Genomic DNA, 20,544 nt, shown 5'->3' with positions numbered 1-20,544 from the left:
TGAAGCATTTGAACAACATGATGGGATGCAGACTGTACAAATGTAACATCATTGACAGCAGTTATTTTGATAGTAAACCTATTTTGGGACGGAGTTTGAATCTCAGGAAGAAAGCTGCTTGATATCTAAATGTTTGTGGGTAGATATTGCTTCTTTAACTTATGTAAAGCAATTTACAATGCATTGCGACAAACAGCTAACATTACTAAATTGTTTGTTCACAATACGAATCCAGTCATTCCCATGCACAAATGTAGCTTTGGATTATTTTTCTCAGTAAAAAAGTGTAATGTTTTTTACTCATATAGAATAGAATAGAATAGAATAGAATAGAATAGAATAGAATAGAATAGAAGAGAAGAGAAGAGAAGAGAAGAGAAGAGAAGAGAAGAGAAGAGAAGAGAAGAGAAGAGAAGAGAAGAGAAGAGAAGAGAAGAGAAGAGAAGAGAATTCACCTGGCAGCTGGTGAATCAACAAGCAGGAGGGGGCCAGCAGCAGTGGGGCCCCCAGCAACAGTTGATCCAACAACCAAGGGGGGACAGCACCAATGGGGCCCCCAGCAGCTGTTGAACCAACAATTAGGGTGGGGCCAGCAGCAATGGGGGCCCCAGCAAGCAATGATGAGCCCACCCTTCATAACAACCTTCGATGGGGACCCAGAGAAAGTGATTTATATAATGAGCAGGCCCCTGAATTGGAGGACCCCCACCTTTTCCTCCTGGGGCTGAGGGAAAGATTTGAGGACCCATCCATTTCTCTCAAAGCAGAAGAACAAATCCATAAGATAAAGCAAGCTGGCCTGCCTGCCCTAGAGTACGTGCGGGAGTTTCGAAAGATGGCAGGTCGGATAGAGAGATGGCCTGAGCAATCAATGATTCATCTTTTTAGAGAAGGGTTAGACGACTACCTCTCTCAGGCATGTACTGTATCTACCAAGCTGTACCCAACCAGCTGCATGAATGGTACCAGGCAGTGGTGAGTTGGAGCATTCACAGCTTCTGGAGGCAAGTTGCTCCACTGATTAATTGTTCTGTCAGGAAATTCTAGGTTGCTTCTCTCTTTAGTTAGCTTCCATCCATTGCTTCTTGTCTTGCCTTCAGGTGCTTTGGAGAATAGCTTGACACCCTCTTCTCTGTGGCAACCCCTGAGATATTGGAACACTGCTATCATGTCACCCTTAGTCCTTCCCTTCATTATAGACATACCCAATTCCAGCAACCATTCATTATATGTTTTAGCCTCCACTCATCTTTGTTCTTCTCTATATTTTTTCTAAGACATCTTTTTACATTGTGGTGACCAAAACTGAATATACAGTATTCCAAATGTGACCTTACCAAGGCATTGTAAAGTGGTATTAATACTTCATGTGATCTTGATTCTATCTGTTAATGCTGCCTAGCTTTATTGGCAGCTGCAGCACACTGCTGGGTCACATTTAAGTTATTGTCCACTAGGACTCCGAGATCCCTCACAGTTACTATTCTTGATCAAGGTACCACTTATACTGTACCTGTTCATTTGGTTTTTCTTGCCTAAATGTAGAATCTTACTTTTTTCACCATTGAATTTCATTTTGTTAGATAATGCCCAATATTCAAGTCTGTCAAGATCCTTCTGTATCTTAAGCCTGTCTTCTGGAGTGTTGGCTATTCCTGCCAGCTTGATGTCATCTGCAAATTTGATGAGTTTATCTATACCCTCATCCAAATCGTTGATGAAGATGTTGGAGAGCACTGGGCCCAGAACAGAGCCCTGGGGCACCCCACTACACACTTCCCTCCATGTAGATGCAGTTCCATTGAGGAACACACATTGAGTACGGCCAGTCAGCGTGCTACCAATCCATCTGGTGGTGATGCTGTCTAACCCACATTTTTCTATCTTATCAAGTAGTAGGTTGTGGTCTACTTTATCAAATGCTTTACTGAAGTCCAAGTAAATTATATCCACAGCATTCCTTTAACCCACTAATTTTGTCACCTGGTCAAAGAATGCAATATTTTTCTGCCTTGATGTTTTTGACAAACTCATGTTGGCTTTTGCTAATGACTTTGTTTGCCTCTAGGTGTTTGCTTTCTTTTTCCAGAATCTTCCCAGGTAGTGAGATCAGGCTGATAGGCCTACAGTTTCCTGGATCCATTTTTTGAAGATGGGAACTACATCAGCTCTTTTCCAGTCTTCTGGTAGTTCCCTGTGCTCCAGGATCTTTTGAAAGATTTCTTTATGCTTAATGAACAAATGTTGTGTGTATATTTTTTAATGACCTGACAAGTTGCAACCCCATAGGATGTACAAAATGTCCAAAAGAAATATGGGGCTGGGGGGTAGGGGTGCAAGAATATAGTCTTAGCGTGCACAAGCCCCTCCCTGCTAGTTACAAGTATATAATTATGGGGAAGAAAAACAAGATTGAGGGGGTTATGCAGACAAAAAAATTCCCTCTCTTTTATTAATAGAACATTTTAGAAAGGTGAAAAGAGAACACTGTCTTCCTTCAGTAATATTACATAGGCAGGTCCATTATAGATAACTGTTTAATTTATGCAGGTCAATTATAAATAGATAATTGTTTAATTTATAAGGCTGAAAATCAGCTTAGATTTAATTCAATAATGAATTTAAAAACAAACTCTGAAGGTAGAATCTTTTTGAAAACTTATGTAATCAATTCAGCTAAGAACCTTTTCTAAACTTAAAATGCACCATGACTCCTCCTTTCCTTAGATGGCAGCTTCTCACCAAAGGCTAGAATTTTAAAAGGATATTCTACCATTTTGATTTCTATTATTAGAGATTCAAAATAAATTGTTTGCTCTAAGTGGATATTACTTTTGCAACTGCAATAGCAAGACCTAATTACATTTAATCAAAATATTTGTTAACATCCCATTATCAACCTGAGTCACAAATTATACATTCAAGTTCAGAAGTTTGTGATCTCAATATTATTGAACATTAGAATGGCATTGCCTTGAAAGGAAAATGTAGATTTTTTTTCTTTCAAGTTTAACTTTTCCCAAATATTGTTGTGACAGCAATATGTAAACATCTTAATTTTTCTTCAGTCATCGAAACACACTATTTTGTATTGTTATGTATGAAAAGGTTTAACATGATTGCTACTGCAAGAAGGCTTTAATAATTCCAATGGGGAACTGGATACTGGAACAAACAGTTCTGAGAGCAATAAATAGAAGCTTCTGTTTGCACCGTACAGAGCTGAGCTTTATTTAGATTTTGTCACTTGGTTTGTAAATGAATGTGTGCGCACACCTCCATTGTTACAAAACACTGAAAAAGCTCACACAGAGGGAGCATAAATAAAAGGATTATGACAAATGCAAACTAATAAAGAAAACTTTGTGCTAAACAAGTCTCTTTAAATGAATTGGTAGTGAGAGTAAAAAAGGCTTAATAAGTAGTCTGAAGGCAATTTATTCTTTTATTATAAATTTAGAGTGAATGACCAATGAAAAAGGATCACAATGGTGTATCAAGAAAGCTCATATATCAAAATTTTAGCAGCATTTCAACAGTTCTGGGCTCCCAACATTCTTCACGCACTGCTTCCTCAAATCCTTTTCAGTAAATACAGTCTGAATACAATAAGTATTGTATTGTAATATTAAATCACAGAGCAGTCTTCTGGGGAAAAAACACAGGAATTATACAAACATTGTGATTAATGCCAAAGAACATCTCAAATGTTAATGCTTCAGAGTTCCATAGCAATAAAAGGACACCAAATATTGTTTCTTAACTGCTACTTAGGAAACACCTTATTAAATGCATAGACAATGAATGACATCAATTTGCAACTGTATTGATAGATCTATCTACTAATATCTTTATTTTATAAAACACAGAACTGGCAAACTAAGATAATTCCTCAAAAAGTAAACATGATTTCTTATACAATCTGTTATATTATTTTTAGCAATGTGGGAACTGCAGCATTATCAATCTTTTCACTCGTTGGCATCCTGTGTCCTGATGAACAACATGCTGTGGATGTTTCCACGTCAGCATTAACCTGGAGCAATGTGGGTACATGCAGCTATAGGGTAGACTCTGCTAGTTTGGCCTGAGATGTTACCAAAGGAGAAAAACTATGCTGCAGCAGATTTCACTTCACCAACTGTTAGTATCAGAAGTAATCTTTCCAAATGCTTCTAGGAGTTAGCATTGATTATTAAAAGCTCTCCACAGCTCTCCACTGCCAAACCTTACTTGAGTAATTCCCTTTTTCTTTAGACACTGAAATGTCACAACTAATGTGCACACTGCCAGTATTGCTCAATTCCACTGCATAGATGAGATTTACTGGATATAATCATAGAAACAAGGCAGTACTTCAGTTTTATCTTTCTTTTCCTGAACTTGTTCATTAGATTAATGGTAATGAACTAGAATGAGAATCACATACAAGCGATGGCAAGCATCTTTTAAAATAAATTTGAACTCATCATATATAAAAGCGGAGAGTTGGATTTCTAAAAAAATAAATGCAGTGGGTAATAGATGATACACAGACTGCAACAATATGATGCTTTCCTACTTAGGGAAATGTTAATATTATCTTGGCATTGCTGGTGTTTAATGAATAGAAAAAAATGCTAATTAAAAATATTTAAGGAAGAGCAATAGCAAATACACATACTGACAAACAGTATAATACTGTCAAGCTATTCCCCTTCTTTGGTACTGTCTAAACTTTCTTATCCAAAATATATAAGGGAAATGCAACATTAAAAAGCTACATTTTAAAAGTATTTATAAAATCAATGTTCGTACAGTATTATACATGATATGATATGAACCACATTTTTACTAATTACTTCCGTATTATTTTGTTTCAGTATCATTAACTTTTTTTTCCAAAAAAGAATCTTACCCAGTTTGCATTTTGCTTCATCATATATTAAATTGACAAATGTCCCAGCTTCACTAATGGGTTTTAAAAACCACGACTAAATGATACATTATATACATGTTTTATTAGAGATTAAGTTCTAGGCAATTATTTTCATCTCATTTATAACTTAATGTCATATTATCAACTATAAGCGTGTATGTATATGGGTGTGTGTCTATGCACACACATACACATATATTGTACAGAAGAAATGGCACCAATGACACCAATAGTATGTAGAGTAGATGTTAGATACTGAGGATAAATGACTTGCAGACTATCTCTAACTGTATGGTTGATCAGGGAGTTCTGCATTCTGAGGGCGAGATGTTGCCTTCTTTTACTTAAAAGAAATACTCCCTTTTTTTTCTGGAAAGAACAGTGAAGTATCAGACATATGGTATTATTCCATACATGAAGATTGCCATGACGCCAGCACTGAATAAGCCAGCTACAGGAACAGTCACAAACCAAGCTAGAAAGATATTGCGGAAGAGATGCCAATCAACAGCCTTCTTGGACCGTATCCAACCAACAGCCACCACAGAACCAACCTTGGAAATTTGAGAAGAAAGTTAGAATATATCTTAACATGTTATCTTAATACACACACACACACACACACACACACACACACACACACACATACACACGAGACTGAGGGTCAATAAATTTTGCTTGTTTAAAAAGCCAGGAATTCTTTATGGTCACCATCATCCCTCTACTCTGTGAGTTCTCTGGCACACAGCAGTGATTTGGGGGAATGGATAGGTTAGTTATCATGCCTGGTTTTGATTACAATCAGAGTAACCACCAATACGTATGTCTAATGTATGATACAATGAAAAACTATTTACTTTAATAAGTTAAATAAGTTACATACTAATGCTAGGTATAAATGACATCTCAAATCTCCACTTCCTCAACATTGTCAAGAAAGTTAATATGCTGCAGCCATTAAACAAGTATATTTATGGACCCCAGTTTATAAACAAATGCCAGTCAGCTGATGCCCAAAGTTAAAAAGCTTTGAAAAATTGCTGACATTTACATTTCTTCTTCATTTTTACATGGAGCAAGTTTAATAAATGTCCATCAAAGATCTTTTCTAGCTCTGCTACATATAGTAATTTTTACTAGAAATGACTGAAAAGGAATGTAGGCTGTTGTGCACATAAGTGCCTGCTTCATAGGTACATGAATTTACAGAAAGGCATATTTCTATAGATATATCTTCTACTTTGCTTATCATTTCTTGGTAAATCAAATCATATTCAGATTCTAAAAGATTTCAATTCTATCCAATTATTGCCACAGCACAATCCACAGTGTATCTTAGAAGTCTTGCTCCCAAGCTCTTTATTTCTGTTACAAAGGCATGAATAGTGTTCAGTTGTTCTTTTATCTGGACCTGGAATCTGCAAGTATGTGACTGTTAATTGCAGTATCTAAGTCCATTATTTCAATGCATTTCATACAGGAATATAAACAGTATCTACACTTCATCCTACTATATCCAATAATCCAGTAATATTACCTAGATGCTTTGTACTGGCTTCGTCCCTTTCTCATTCTTTTACGTTTTTCTTAATAATTTCCAGCTTATCAGACTCACTAGTAATATCTCCCATCACTTTTTTTGCTAGCTTTTTTCTTCTTTTCAACAAAATTAAGAAAAAGAGGAGGGGGAATGAGACATGTAAAAACTAACAGATGTGTTTGAAGTTCTAGCCTGGCTATCATAGTTAACTTGCTACATTAGCCCTGTTTGCAACCAGACAACAGTAACGGAAGTGGGGAGGGAAGGCATTGGAATGTAAGGGAGGTTTGGGAGGGAACTCTGGAATGCAAGTGTGCCGCCTGGAAGCGTGAGACAGACCCAAACCCCAAGGCCATCACCTGGGAATGTTCGAGGCAGACAGGCTGTTTGCAAAATAAAAAAAACCTGCAACTGATTGGGAGGTGGGAGGAAGGAAAAGTTTTCTTATGCTGTTTTTGTGCAAATGTCAGAACTTTCTTTTCTACTTTGTATCAATATGGCTTTTCATTAAAGTTATACTCTTGGAGAAAAGTGTCCCAGGAGTTTCTTTTGCTGCTTAATGCAATGGGATGTTGACAATAAGCCAGTTCTCACAGTAATAGCCTACCTGGGTTCCACCAGGAGATAAAACTTGAGATGTTGGCTACAGCCAAAAACACAGAAGGAAAAAAGCCGGGGAGAGATCTCGGCTTGGAAGAGCCAATGCCGCCTAGGCTGGAGCTGAGTGCAAGCCATTGGCATGTGGCCAAAACTAAGACTTAACAAATCCAAGCAGCCAGGAAAAAGTGAGGGATGCCCCATACCAAAGACTGAAGACCCACTGGACGGCAAGGCAGAGAAGGCCAAAGATCCCCTTCTCCCTGCCGGAGTCAACGTGGTCTGAGGCAGTAATGAAGAGCCTAGCCAGTCCCTGAATTTATCACTCGAATGCCAAGCCATATTCAAAAAGCTAAAATGCCTTGTCGCTGCTGAGCCAGTCCTAAAACATTCTGACACAGACAAGCCCTTTATAAACAGATGCCAGGGATGTGGCCATGGGGCAGTGCTGCTCTAGAAGAATGCTAAAGAAGAATTGCAGCCATCCAGCTACACATCCGGCAAGCTTTCTGAGACTGAGAGAAGGAAGTCTACATGGTCCATTGGGCTCTCCTAACCTGGAGGCAATTCCTGGAAGGCAGTAAAGTTCCCATTGAGGTGTGGACAGACCACAAAAACCTAGAAGTATTGAAGGCTCCCCGAAAGCTGTCTCCCAAACAGATCCAGTGGGCCTAGTACTTAAACCACGTTAACTTCATTCTCTGCTGCCTATCGGGAAGCCAAAATTTTTCATGGATGTTCTCTCTTGAATGCCACAGTACAACAGTGCTCAAGAAGAGGTCATTAATTCTATCATCCCCTCCAAGTAAATAGCAACACATCCTCACAAGACAACTGGAAGCCTTATCATCAATACTGACCAAGGATCTAATGTGACCACTAAAGGAGCCCCTGGCAGAGTGGTTCCAACAACACAAGAGTGAACTGTCCTTAAGGAACAGACTGGGATGGATGAAGAACAAAATATATGTCCTGGCGAGCCAGAAGACTTTAGTATTGCAGCAAATTCATAATCTGAAGGTAGCGGGGCATTTTGGATTTGTGAAGACCTTTCATCTCACAAAGAGGCAGTTTTGGTAGCTGCGAATGAAGAAAAAGAAACCTATGTAGCCAGCTGCCCTGTGAGTGCTGCAGCAAAGAGGCTGCCCAGCAAGCCTCCAGGACTGTTGTAGACTTGGGCCAGCGCCATGGCTTCCTGGAGGGAGATATCTATGGACTTTATTGTAGAGGTACTGAAGAGTGCTGGGAATACTGTGATTTGGGTCATTATAGACTTATTCTTTAAGCAGATCCACTTCATGGCATGTCCTAGGATTCTTTTCGCTCACACCCTGGCTAAACTCTTCATACAGCACATGTGCCAGCTGCATGGCATTCCAAAATGCATAATCTCAGGTCGGGATATGTGTGCAATTCACCTCAAAATTTTGGTGTGAATTCCTGAGGTTGCTAGGCTCCTCTTATAGACTTAGCTTCACCAATCATCCTCAGAAAAGTGGAATGTACAAAGGCAGTCTTGGAACAGTACATCGAGTATATGTAAACTACCAGCAAAACAATTGGGATAAGCTTTGGTCTACAATAACTCTGTAGACAGTAGCACTGGATTTACCACCTTTCAAGTGGTCACAGGTGCGGAATTTGTGCCTATGCCAGAGTCTCATTCATCGACTTCCTTGGCTGAGTGGATGAGTATTCTGAAATCTATCAGGCCCATAGTGCGCAAAGGATTAGAATTAGGAAGGGAAGCACAAAAGAGACAGATTGACAAGAAGAGAGCATCTCATAGGAAGTTTAGAATAGGGGATGAGGTGTACCTGTCCATGAAGTTGTTGCAGTTGGGCCAAACCTGCAAGAAGCTGGGCCTCAAGTACATAAGACCTTTCCCTATTGTTCTGATTATAAATCGGGTAAAATTAAAGTTAGTAAAAAATCGTATGTGCATTCACCCAGCGTTTCACTGTAGTTTCTTCCTAAAGCCCTTCCATAGCTCAGCGCTGAGGCTGGCCATTAAGTCACCTTCCATTCATATGGATAGGGAGTCAAGGAGATCCTTGACTCTCAATACCACAAAGGAAAGTTGCAGTATTTAGTTTTATGGGTTTCCCATGGCAGAGGCAGAGTGGGTGGCAATGAGGAACATCCATGTCCCTAGGCTTATTCAGAGGTTCCATGCCTCTGACCTCGATAGGATGTTAGTGTGAAAAGCCATAATATAAAAATGTTTCTTTATAGGATTAATTCTTTCTGGAGGGTTGGCATGTCAGAATTGACTCACTGAGCAGCCCGGCTCGCAACAAGACAATGGTAATGGGGGTGGGAGGGAAGGCATTGGAATGTAAGGGAAGTTTGGAAGGGAATTCTGGAATGCAAGCGTGCTACCTGGAAGCATGAGACAGACACAAACCACAAGGTCATTGCCTGGGAATGTCTGAGGCAGACAGGCCGTTTCCAAAATAAAACACGGGCAACTGATTGGTGAACAATGGAAGGTGTGCAGGGGGGGGGGAGAGGGAAAGTTTTCTTATGCTGTTTGTGCACAAATATGTTTTCTGTACCCATATGGCTTTTCAGTAAAGTTACATTCTTGGAGAAAAAATGACCCAGGAATTTCTTTTGCTGTTTAATGTAATGGGACAGTTGGCATTGGCTTTAAGAGGAATTTATAGAGAAAGAATGTGGAATGCTAGTACAAACTGAATATAAAAAGCACCAAATTTTATTTAAACATTGAACTAAAAAATGCAATTTACGTGTTTTAATTCTTTTTTTTCTTCAAATCTGAAAAGGGCATCAGTGATACTGGTTTTTAGATGCAATTTTATACATTTTACAAATTTAGTGTACTTGTTTTAATGACAATACATATTAGAAAAGCAGTTAAGTTCATCACTGAAAAGCTACAATTTCTAGAATTTCAAACAGCTAGGCTTATATTGGCTTGAAATTAAACACCATTTGCCTTCAGAAAAGTTGTGATTTAGACTGCACTGCACTGGACTTGTGGTGCTCACCCCAATTTTTACATTATATAATCCACAAGTGTTCAATATGGAAAAAAATCTTTGTGAGAAAAATACTATTAATGCAAAGCCAGCATTAAGTTTAGTATGCAAAAGCAAGAATATAAAAATGTTAAGAAGTTTATTGCTTGTTAACTGACTATTAAAATAATACTGCAATGTAATTCACAAGTTGCAAAAATAATAAGCAATAAATTAAACTATCTATGGTCTATACAATTTAATATTTGTTTTAAAAACCAGTTTCCTATTATTTGGAAGAATTTATCACTCAAATTTTTAAAGCATTTGAAAGTAAATAAAAATTCTACATTTTGAATTTTGATTATTGATATTGTAAGCAATATAATATATTGTATGTCATGAGACATTACATAATGAAGGCAAAATGGGGAAAAATCAGAATTTGCTACTTATTTATATTCTTAAATGATTGTGAATGTGTTTAATTGGCATGACCACTGCAAACTCCAATACCTTGCAATGAGTGGAGCTTATTGGAATACCCACATTTGAGGCTACAAGTACTGTTAGCGCACACATAACTTCAATGCAAAATCCACTGTGAAGAAATAAAAAGAGACAGATGGAGATTTTGTAGTGTAAAAGTGACACACAGGAAATCCCATGCCATGCCATCAGGAAAGTAGCAGGATGAAGGATGTAAAGTGTCAGAACCTCTTGCAAAGAAGAATGCAGCAGATCAAAGTTCATGTGGCATGACCTACAGGAAAATTATGGCTATTCAGAGCCAAATCTATCAACAAGGCCTGAGAGAGAAAGCACTTAGGGAAAGCATAATACAGATTTTTTTTTAGCTTATTGTATTCATAGTAATGAACAACAATCATTTAGACTTTCCTTATCAGGTGATAAAGTGCCTTAGTTCTAATCTCATTATTTGATGTTTTTCCCTTCTATTTTTAAAATGTAGATAGAATTTTTATTTGATATTCTTGTGCAATTGCATAGTCATATGAATAACTGTGCATCAAATAAAAAGCACATTAGTTTTTGCACAAGATATGTGAAATTAACAGGGCATGCAAAAATCCAATGGCTGCCTTTTAAAGCAATACATAAGTACATAAAATTGGACTGTGCATTTAGTTTTGAGTAAGTGCTCACAAATTTAAAAATGCTCAGCTGTATAAAATCTGAAATAATGAAATGTTTGAGAAGGGAAGTAAGACTACCTATACCATGTATTTTATAAATATATAAGGAGGAATATCTTCTACATCCAATTTACGTTCCATGCTGTGGTATCATGCCATTATGAACTGATCTGAGCAGCAAGGATAAAAAAAATAAAAATGAATAATCCAGACCAGCTTGGCTGCAATCACAGGGCAAAGGCATACCTTGCAGTGTGTAGTACTGACAGGAAGTCCAACATTGGAAGCTATCACAACTGTGAACGCCGAAGCCAACTCAATAGTGAAACCACTGCAGGAAGCATAAGAAAACACTTCACAGTCACTCTTTTTTTAAAATCTTGATCTATCAATCTGGGTTTATACCTTGCAACATGCCAAAATCTTACCCGTTGTTCTTCAAATGCTTTCCTCCAATGTTTGGTCATTTTGTTATATTAAGAGAATAAGAAGCTGCTGGATAATGAAAACTAGATACACACACATACATCCAGATTAAATTAGTGAAGCAGGTTTCTGGTACCTGATATCCAATCTATATTCCAAGAAATTAAGTCTTAATTAGCAATTAGGTTAGCAGCAGAATTCTAGTATGCGTTAAAAAAATCATGGATTCAGTTTTGGGAAGCACATGGAAAACTACATTGATTTTTGCCTTTTCTCTATGCTATTCAAGACATTGTCACTTTCCTGCTTAACTAGACCGCAACAATTTAGGCATATTATGTTAGTATAAACACAAGATATTCAACTCAGTTCAAAAGCAAAAATAATTAGGGGTAAAGGTGCCATGGCAAAATTTATCAAAGTAAGCATTATCCAGTCAACATGCACTTACCTTGATGGTGTGATAGGTGTGAGGTCTTTTCCCATTGTTTGGATCACTCTTCGTCCCCAGACCCAGAGGCCTACACAGATGCCAATGCCTCCATACAATAGCAGCCAAACAGGAGTAGGAGAATCTTGCATTACACCACCCTGATCGTATATAAGCCAGAGGGCAACCAAAGGGCCTATAGCATTGCTAGAGAAGAAAATATAATATCAAATCCTAAATACTTTGCTGAAATAGCCTGCACACCACTTAATGTACATCAGACTAGCTTCTTACAAAAAGCTGTTTTTGTATAAGCCTTGTACTGTCTTCTCAGTCAATCTCCTTTTATGTTCTTAATTTCTTCTTTCCCTGAGCATAATGATCATGCTGTTATGCTATTAGAGAATACCAAAATGACACTTGTGTATGACTCATGACTATTACTTGGTAAAAATGTACACCTAACATAGACCAGCCATTTTCAGATTCCAGCCCTAACCCAAAGTAAAAATGGTCAAGAGATCAAAAGCAGAGGGTCCCTCCTACTCTTCCTCAATGTTCAGGGCCATTTACATGGACCATTAAAAATCATGCAATTGAAGGGGGGCTGGAATCTGAAAATAAAATACAGGCCTCAATATATATACATATGGAATACACAATAGACATTAAAAAAAGGCATAGGAATTTTATGAAAAGTGGTGCCAGACATTAGGGCTCTTTCAGTCTGACAAATGACTCAAGACGTTGGACTTCATTTTTCTCCTTTTTGTTGAGCAGTTGGACTTTTGGGCAAGCCTAGAAAAAGTTGTGATTGTTTTAAGGAAATCTAATTGATACAACCATCTATTATCTTGATGTGACAAAACATACATCAAATCCTGCTCATTTTTTTGAGACTCGTTGTGCAATAATACCCACTTAAAAGACTGCAATTGTAGTACTTCAAAAGCAGAATTATTATTTCATTTGGTTTATAACCCATGATTAAGAAGAGATGAGGGATATTCAAAGAAGATCTGAAGGAGGGAGAATAATACTCTGTTACTTTACTACCATTATTAACATACAGCAATTCTGAGCAAAGTCTAGTAATTTGTCACTGGACAAATAAATTGAATAAATTTCAATACAATGAAATTTACAGTAAATACATTTAAAACAAATTTGAAATGAGCTTAGAGTATTAAGATTCTAAATAGAGTATTTCAAGTTTTAAATTTTTCAGTTTTAAACCCTTTTACAAACTGCTAATAAATACATACGTTCATTACAGAAAATAATTTCGCAACAAAATTCAATGTTTTGTTATTTTTAAAGCAGAGAAATGAAGGTCAGGGAGAAGAGCAAGAGAAGAGAATAGAGACTGATTGAGGTTGATTGTTTTTCATATAGTTACCAATGAGAAAGAGAATTCTATCCATTTATTAATTAAATTTATATCCTGGTTTTCATTCAGGAGCTTGAAACAGCATAAATAAGTGTTTCTTCTCCTATTTATGTTCAAACAACAAACCTGTGAAGTAATTTGAGCTGAAAGAGAATGACTGAACTAGTCATCCGTGAACTCCTGTGGCTGAGCATGGATCAGAATCATTATTTCCTGGCTCTTAATCCAACACCTTAACCATTACTTACACTATCACAGCAATGTTTTATTGGGTTTCAACAACTTTTTATTCTCATGCTTATGCATGAAATGCAATATATAAACTCATAAATCTAAAACTGCAATTGGAATTTGCCCAAGTAGTTCAATTTACCAGAAAAACCTATTAGCAGTGCTTCACTTTAAGAATGTGAGCTAAATCTCAGCAATACTCTTTTTAGTGTTTCTTTGCAAGGACCTTCAAAGCAGACATTCAGTTGGTTCTTACCTTAATTGGCTTCCAGAAGGTGCTCAAAGCAGAGCTCTTCCATGGAGCATTTGGGCCTTGACACCATATTGGTTTGGTTGATTTAATTTTATTCTGAGTTTTCATTAGTTTGTTAATAGTTTATTGTTTGGTTTTTATTTACTGCATATCATTTCTTATATATATTTGTATACCACCAAGAGTCCTTAGGGGTTTGGCAGTCTATAAATGTAATTAATATTCACTACCATGTTGGTGGCCACTTTTTTATCTTATAACATTAGTGAATCAAAATATTGATATAGACGTTAAACAGCATCAGATGTAAAAACTAGGGAAACAAGACCTGTTTTAATTGAATTTTTATAATGTTAATAAGATGCAACTATACGTCTTTCATAAATAAATTTGAAACTTGTGATCAAAATAGAATGGTGCATAATTGTCACACAGTGATCTTCCAAGCTAAGAAAGCATCAATTTGATTATCAGAGGGACAACAAAAGTGCTAAATTAATAGCCCAAGTTTAGTACATCAGCACTCACTCCAGTGGCAATGGAGACGGAATCCAGAATATATAATTCAGGGACTGAAGACAATAGCCCCCAACTAGCACTGATTATAGTTAGTCTAAGTGCCTTGCCAAAATATCCAGCATGAATCAAGGGCAATAGTTCTACATGACAGAGTGCAAAGCAAATATGAAATGGTTAACAAAATCTTTTAAAATTAGAGCCCTTGATTTCAAATAACATAGAACTAAACATTTGTACCTAAGCCTACCAATTTCCTCGGGCACCGGAGCCAAGTTGTTTAGACTTTCCTCCTGGAAGGGGTATTATAAATTTGGGTTCCTGATTGCTTATTGAATTTTGTTGTTGCGTTTAACCATTTTGTTAATTGTACACTGCCCAGAATTGCAGTTGTTCAAGCTGAGCTGCTACACCAATTTCTTCAATTAAATAAATAACAAAAATGCACGTACAGAAACCATTAACCACTGACAAAAAAGAAACTCATGGACAAATGGTTGTCCAATCTCTTCTTAAAAACTTCCAGGAATGGAGCACACACAACTTCTGAAGGCAAGCCTTTCCACTACTTAATTATTCCCAATCAGGAAATTTCTCCTTTGTTCTAGGTTGCTTCGCTCCTTGATTAGTTTCAATCCATTGCTTTTTGTGTATGTCCATGCACAAGGTACTCTGGAAAATAGGTTGACCGCCTCTTCTTTGTGGCAGCTCCTCAAATACAAAATGAAGGCCATGGGGAGATAGCCAATCCAAAACATTTCCTCCCAGAAAGAATCTTTCTTTCCAGTTACAACTAGCCTTTCACGATGCACTGTATTATCCGAGTTTAATTCTGTCTTCTTGCTGATATTTCTAAATAAAGCATAAACTGCTTTATTTTCTAGTGATACCAATTATATCTATATTATCTACATTAGGGCAAGAGATATCTTGGAAATAACAGATTTTTATTATAGGAATCTACAGAATAATAAAGGCAGGTATGTTTGGGAATTTAGACATTATGACATGATGGGTTGCAAGCTCTCTATTTCTGCATTACCTTTCTATCTGGTTTTCAGCATGTAAAAGTTTACTGATCATCACTTCACAAAGAGGTACAATATAAGTGAAAGACAGGTTGTATAATTCTTATCTGTTCTCTAGTAGTAATTTTTTTTGAGGGGGAGAAAGATATGTGTTAACCCAGTTTCTGATCAGAGAGAGAGAAAAAAACCCCAATCATTGTAGATACAGTCACTAGCTAGCTGAGGAAAAATATTCAGCTTCCAAATACTCTAAATTTCTCTTGCCATTCCTTCAGGAAAACTAAGAAAAACTGTTCATTCTGTAAACATTGTAGAATCCTTATTATGTTATTAAGATCACTCAAGGACACAAAATTATGCCAGCTTTTTAATTCTAATGAACTCTTCATCAAATTACATCAAGAGCTACCTCTTTTTCCCTCTCCTCTTTCCTTGGGCTCTATTTTGTCTTGCTGGATATATACACCAGGGCTTTTTTTCTCATAGAACGCTCAGAACGGCATTCCGGCACCTTTTTTTTGCAAAAAAAAAAAAAGGTTTTGCACAAGCTGTGCTGCTATTGGCTTAAGCCAATATGACTCATGGACTTCAACTCCCAGAATTCCTGAGTCAGCTATGCTATTGGCTTTTGGAAGCCAATAGGAATTGCTGCTGAGCTTGCCAAAAGACCCGGCAGGCAAATGTTGCACAGGCAAGTTGCAACGAAGGCTCCCCAACTACACCATCTCAACTAGGTAAGATATTATTTGCAAATAGGATATCCAAGTATGACTCAAGGAAATTTTCCCTGCATGGAGGGAGTAGTGGTTTGTTTCACTTTGCTTTACTTTTCAAATTGCTGTAGGGATGATTAGAAAAAGGCAGGAAGTTATTTTTACTAGGAAAAATTCATTTATCCCATGCTAGATCTTTGGGAGTTTAGTACCACCAGCTTAGTACCACCAGCACAGTACATTTGCTTTTCTGAAACTCAAATTCAATTCCTGATAGGGGCATTTGAAAAAAAAAGTTATTTATTAAATTTATATGCTGACTATCTTACCAGGATGACTCTGAAGTAAAGGAGAGGGCTTGCAACTTCTGTTTGTAGTTATCCACGTTTCTGCACACTGAGATAATCGGCCATTGTACAAATACAGAGCCTATCATGCTTTTATATTTATATGGAACAGATATATTACCTGAAATTTTTGGAATGTGTAAAAAATTTGAACTAGCCTAGAAACTCATTTCCCATTGTTTGTTTATATAGAAAATAAACCCTAAAATAGATTTGGAAAGAGCAAGGACTTTGATTAAATGGAAATATTGCTAAGCATAGAACTGTTGAGTTAATTTGCAGCTGTTTCTGCTGTTTTCTTTTTATGTGCTTATGATTTTACATCACATTTTAAAATCAGCCAAATTGAATAGGAATAAGATTATGACTGAAAGAATACTAATTCTGAAATATAGTAAATATCTTTAACAAGCAACGTTAAATTTAGCTTTAGTGTAATTTGCTTGTTTATTGTAGCTAAAACTGGAAATTATATTTCTAAAGCATTAGTTTGGATCATTGGAAAGAAAAAAGATTTAATATTTATGATTCAATAATATAAATACGTGAGAAACATGTTTTTAAAGACCTTTGCAGCTTGTTCTCATATATACCCTGCCACAAAGGAATAACTAAAATTATGAAATTTAGGATCTACCAAGTTTCCCTCCCATGGACAGAAGACAATCCATGGGAAATGTGAATCCGTAATCCATAGCTTTAGCAGCAAAAATAAATCTAATTATGCTATGCATGTTTAAGTTAGCCAAACCCTGGAGCAGTGGTAGCAATCTTCTATCACAATGGCAAGCCCTTTAAGATTATATATTGTTAATCATATAAGTGAAGAAATGAGGAAAACTGTGGTTAAAGAAATTGTTTGACCCAATAATAAAATTTCATTGATAATTGATGAATCAACCACAATAAGCAAAAAAACTACCCTCATAGTATTTGTTCGATGCTGTATCAAAGGTATGGGAATGAATTCACCAGTAAATTTGTTTTTGGACTTGGTAGAACTTGAAAAACTAACAGCAGAAGGAATATTTGATTCCTTACTTCAATGTCTTTACTCTTATGGGATGACAGAAGATTATTTGAAAAAATATAGGTGTTACCTTGCTCGATAGTAGTAACTGTGAGAGAGATCTCAGAGTCCTAGTGGACAATCACTTAAATATGAGCCAGCAGTGTGCTGCAGCTGCCAAAAAAGCCAACACAGTGCTAGGCTGCATTAACAAAGAGATAGAATCAAGATCACGTGAAGTACTAATACCACTTTACAATGCCTTGGTAAGGCCACACCTGGAATACTGCATCCAGTTTTGGTCACCACGATGTAAAAAAGATGTCGAGACTCTAGAAAGAATACAGAGAAGAGCAACAAAGATGATTGGGGGACTGGAGGCTAAAACATATAGGGAACAGTTGCTGGAATTGGGTATGTGTAGTTTAATGAAGCTAGACTCCTACAAGCTAGACTCCAGCAGTATGTGGATCGAGAACTACCAGAAGTACAGGCAGGATTTCAAAGAGGCAGAGGAACTAGAGATCAAATTGCTAACATACGCTGGATCATGGAGAAAGCTAGAGAGTTCCAGAAAAACATCTACTTCTGCTTCATTGACTATGCTAAAGCCTTTGATTGTGTGGATCATAACAAACTGTGGCAAGTCCTTAAAGAGATGGGCATACCAGACCATCTTATTTGTCTCTTGAGAAACCTATATGCGGGCCAAGAAGCAACAGTGAGAACTGGACGCGGAACCACTGATTGGTTCCAAATTGGGAAAGGAGTCCGGCAAGGCTGTATACTGTCGCCTTGCCTATTTAACTTATATGCAGAGCACATCATGAGAAAGGCAGGGCTAGATGAATCAAAAGTTGGAATTAAGATTGCCGGAAGAAATATCAACAACCTAAGATATGCAGATGATACCACTCTAATGGCAGAAAGTGAAGAGGAACTGAAGAGTCTCTTGTTGCGAGTGAAGAAGGAGAGTGCAAAAGTTGGGTTGAAACTAAACATTAAGAAAACCAAGATCATGGCATCCGGCCCTCTCAATTCCTGGCAAATAGATGGGGAAGAAATGGAGGTAGTGACAGATTTTATTTTCCTGGGCTCCAAGATCACTGCAGATGGGGACTGTAGTCAAGAAATTAAAAGACGCTTGCTCCTCGGGAGGAAAGCCATGGCAGCAGAGACATCACCCTGTCAACAAAAGTGCGTATAGTCAAGGCTATGGTCTTCCCAGTTGCAATGTATGGCAGTGAAAGTTGGACCATAACAAAGGCTGAGCATCAAAGAATTGAGGCCTTTGAACTCTGGTGCTGGAGAAGACTCCTGCGAGTCCCTTGGACTGCAAGGCGATCAAACCGGTCAGTCCTAGAGGAGATCAACCCTGACTGCTCTTTAGAAGGCCAGATCCTGAAGCTAAAACTCAAATACTCTGGCCACCTAATGAGAAGGAAGGACTCACTGGAGAAGAGCCTAATGCTGGGAAAGATTGAGGGCAAGAGAAGAAGGGGACGACAGAGAATGAGGTGGCTGGATGGAGTTACTGAAGCAGTAGGCGTGAGCTTAAATGGACTCCAGAAGATGGTAGAGGACAGGAAAGCCTGGAGGAACGTTGTCCATAGGGTCGCGATGGGTCGGACACGACTTCGCAACTAACAACAACAACAACAAGTTTAATGAAGAGAAGGGTAAGGGGTGACATGATAGCAGTGTTCCAATATCTCAGGGGTTGCCACAAAGAAGAGGGAGCCAAGCTATTCTCCAAAGCACCTGAAAGCAGGACAAGAAGCAATGGATGGAAACTAGTCAAGGAGAGAAGCAACCTAGAAACAACTAACCAGTGGAACAACCTGCCTCCAGAAGTGGTGAATGCTCCAACACTGGAAGTTTTTAAGAAGAGACTGGACAGCCATTTGTCTGAAATGTTATAGGGTTTCCTGCCTTACCAGGGGGTTGGACTCGATGACCTCCAAGATCCCTTCCAACTTATTATTATTATTTTTAAAAAAATGGGACAGTAACAATTTGTCTATTAGTTTCAACAGCTTTGAAGAATTTTCAGTACAACATGACAATCCTGGCATCTGGTAAAGCCTAATGTGAATGTGAATGCACTCCATGGATCCAGATTCTGAATAATCATGGATAGGACTATAACTAAATGTAGACATGACATGATTATAAACCAGAGCTTCTCCCCCAACATATTAATGCACAGTATTTTTCAACCAGGAGTGAATGAAAACATTTATATGAAAAAAGGTATTGTGGGGAAAAATTTCCTTCCAAAGGTAAACATTCCTTAAAAGACCTTCAAATTATAATGGTATAAACAAAGGATTACCCCTCCCTCACCCTAGAAAACAAAAACAGAAGCAAAAGACTGTAAAAGTTACTAAATGGAAAAACATCCTTTTTGATAATAGTGACTCTTAAACTACATGCAACTGCAAATAGGCCACAAGAATATCATGCTGTGCTTGTAATACATTTAATAACCACTATAAAATTAGTAATTGCCTATCAACAAGATTTCCATATATTCCATTTTTTATGTATGAATAGGGTTCTATGCCTGCAATTGTTTATTATGGCAATATTTCAGTGTTTTATGTTAAGGGAGAATTGTTGAGTCTGTTTGTCCTCTCCACCCACACCCCTCCTTTTCTTCTGCAAAAAACAGCATGACCCTGTCTTGTAAATGTACTGATGGTTCCATAATAGTAATAAAGGTATCTCTCAAGCTGTTTATCTGCCACTGACAATTTGCTGTTGCAGAAACTCCAGTAAGTATTCACAAAATATAATTTGGGAGTTGCTTTTATATTTCTAAAAAAGGAGAGGAAATAATAAAGGAGCAGAAACTATAAAATACCCACAAGGTTAAAACAGCAACACTTGAATACTGTAGCTCATCAACATCTTCAAGCCAGGATATCTGATAATAACCATATGCTTTCGATTCTACCTGGAATGAACTGCTATTCTAACCAATCATACATAATCTTGTGGAC

At 37.4% G+C, this 20,544-nt stretch overlaps 1 protein-coding gene across 19 annotated transcripts in view; it reads right to left on the bottom strand.

Annotated features, from left to right (window-relative positions):
- Window positions 1–3,427: 3,427 nt before the first annotated feature.
- SLC20A2 (solute carrier family 20 member 2) overlaps window positions 3,428–20,544 on the bottom strand; it is a 93,897-nt gene continuing 76,780 nt past the window's right edge. For 5 of the 19 annotated variants that reach the window (XM_081343837.1, XM_081343829.1, XM_081343836.1 and 2 more), the window contains 4 exons: window positions 12,074–12,259; window positions 10,556–10,640; window positions 5,333–5,472; window positions 3,428–3,648 (listed from right to left, as the gene is read on the bottom strand). In XM_081343837.1, the coding sequence (XP_081199963.1) occupies window positions 3,522–3,648; window positions 5,333–5,472; window positions 10,556–10,640; window positions 12,074–12,259 (538 nt within the window). In that variant the 3' untranslated portion in view covers window positions 3,428–3,521. Of the gene's footprint in view, window positions 5,473–6,455; window positions 6,575–10,555; window positions 10,641–11,442; window positions 11,528–12,073; window positions 12,260–12,973; window positions 13,072–20,544 lie in introns of those variants that run through there. The other 14 variants (XR_014028484.1, XM_081343838.1, XM_081343839.1 and 11 more) reach the window with 14 other exon arrangements.

This window comes from Vipera berus (genome assembly GCF_964194415.1).
Source record: "Vipera berus genome assembly, chromosome: Z".
NCBI lineage: Eukaryota > Metazoa > Chordata > Lepidosauria > Squamata > Viperidae > Vipera > Vipera berus.
This window is presented reverse-complemented; position numbering and strand designations above follow the sequence as displayed.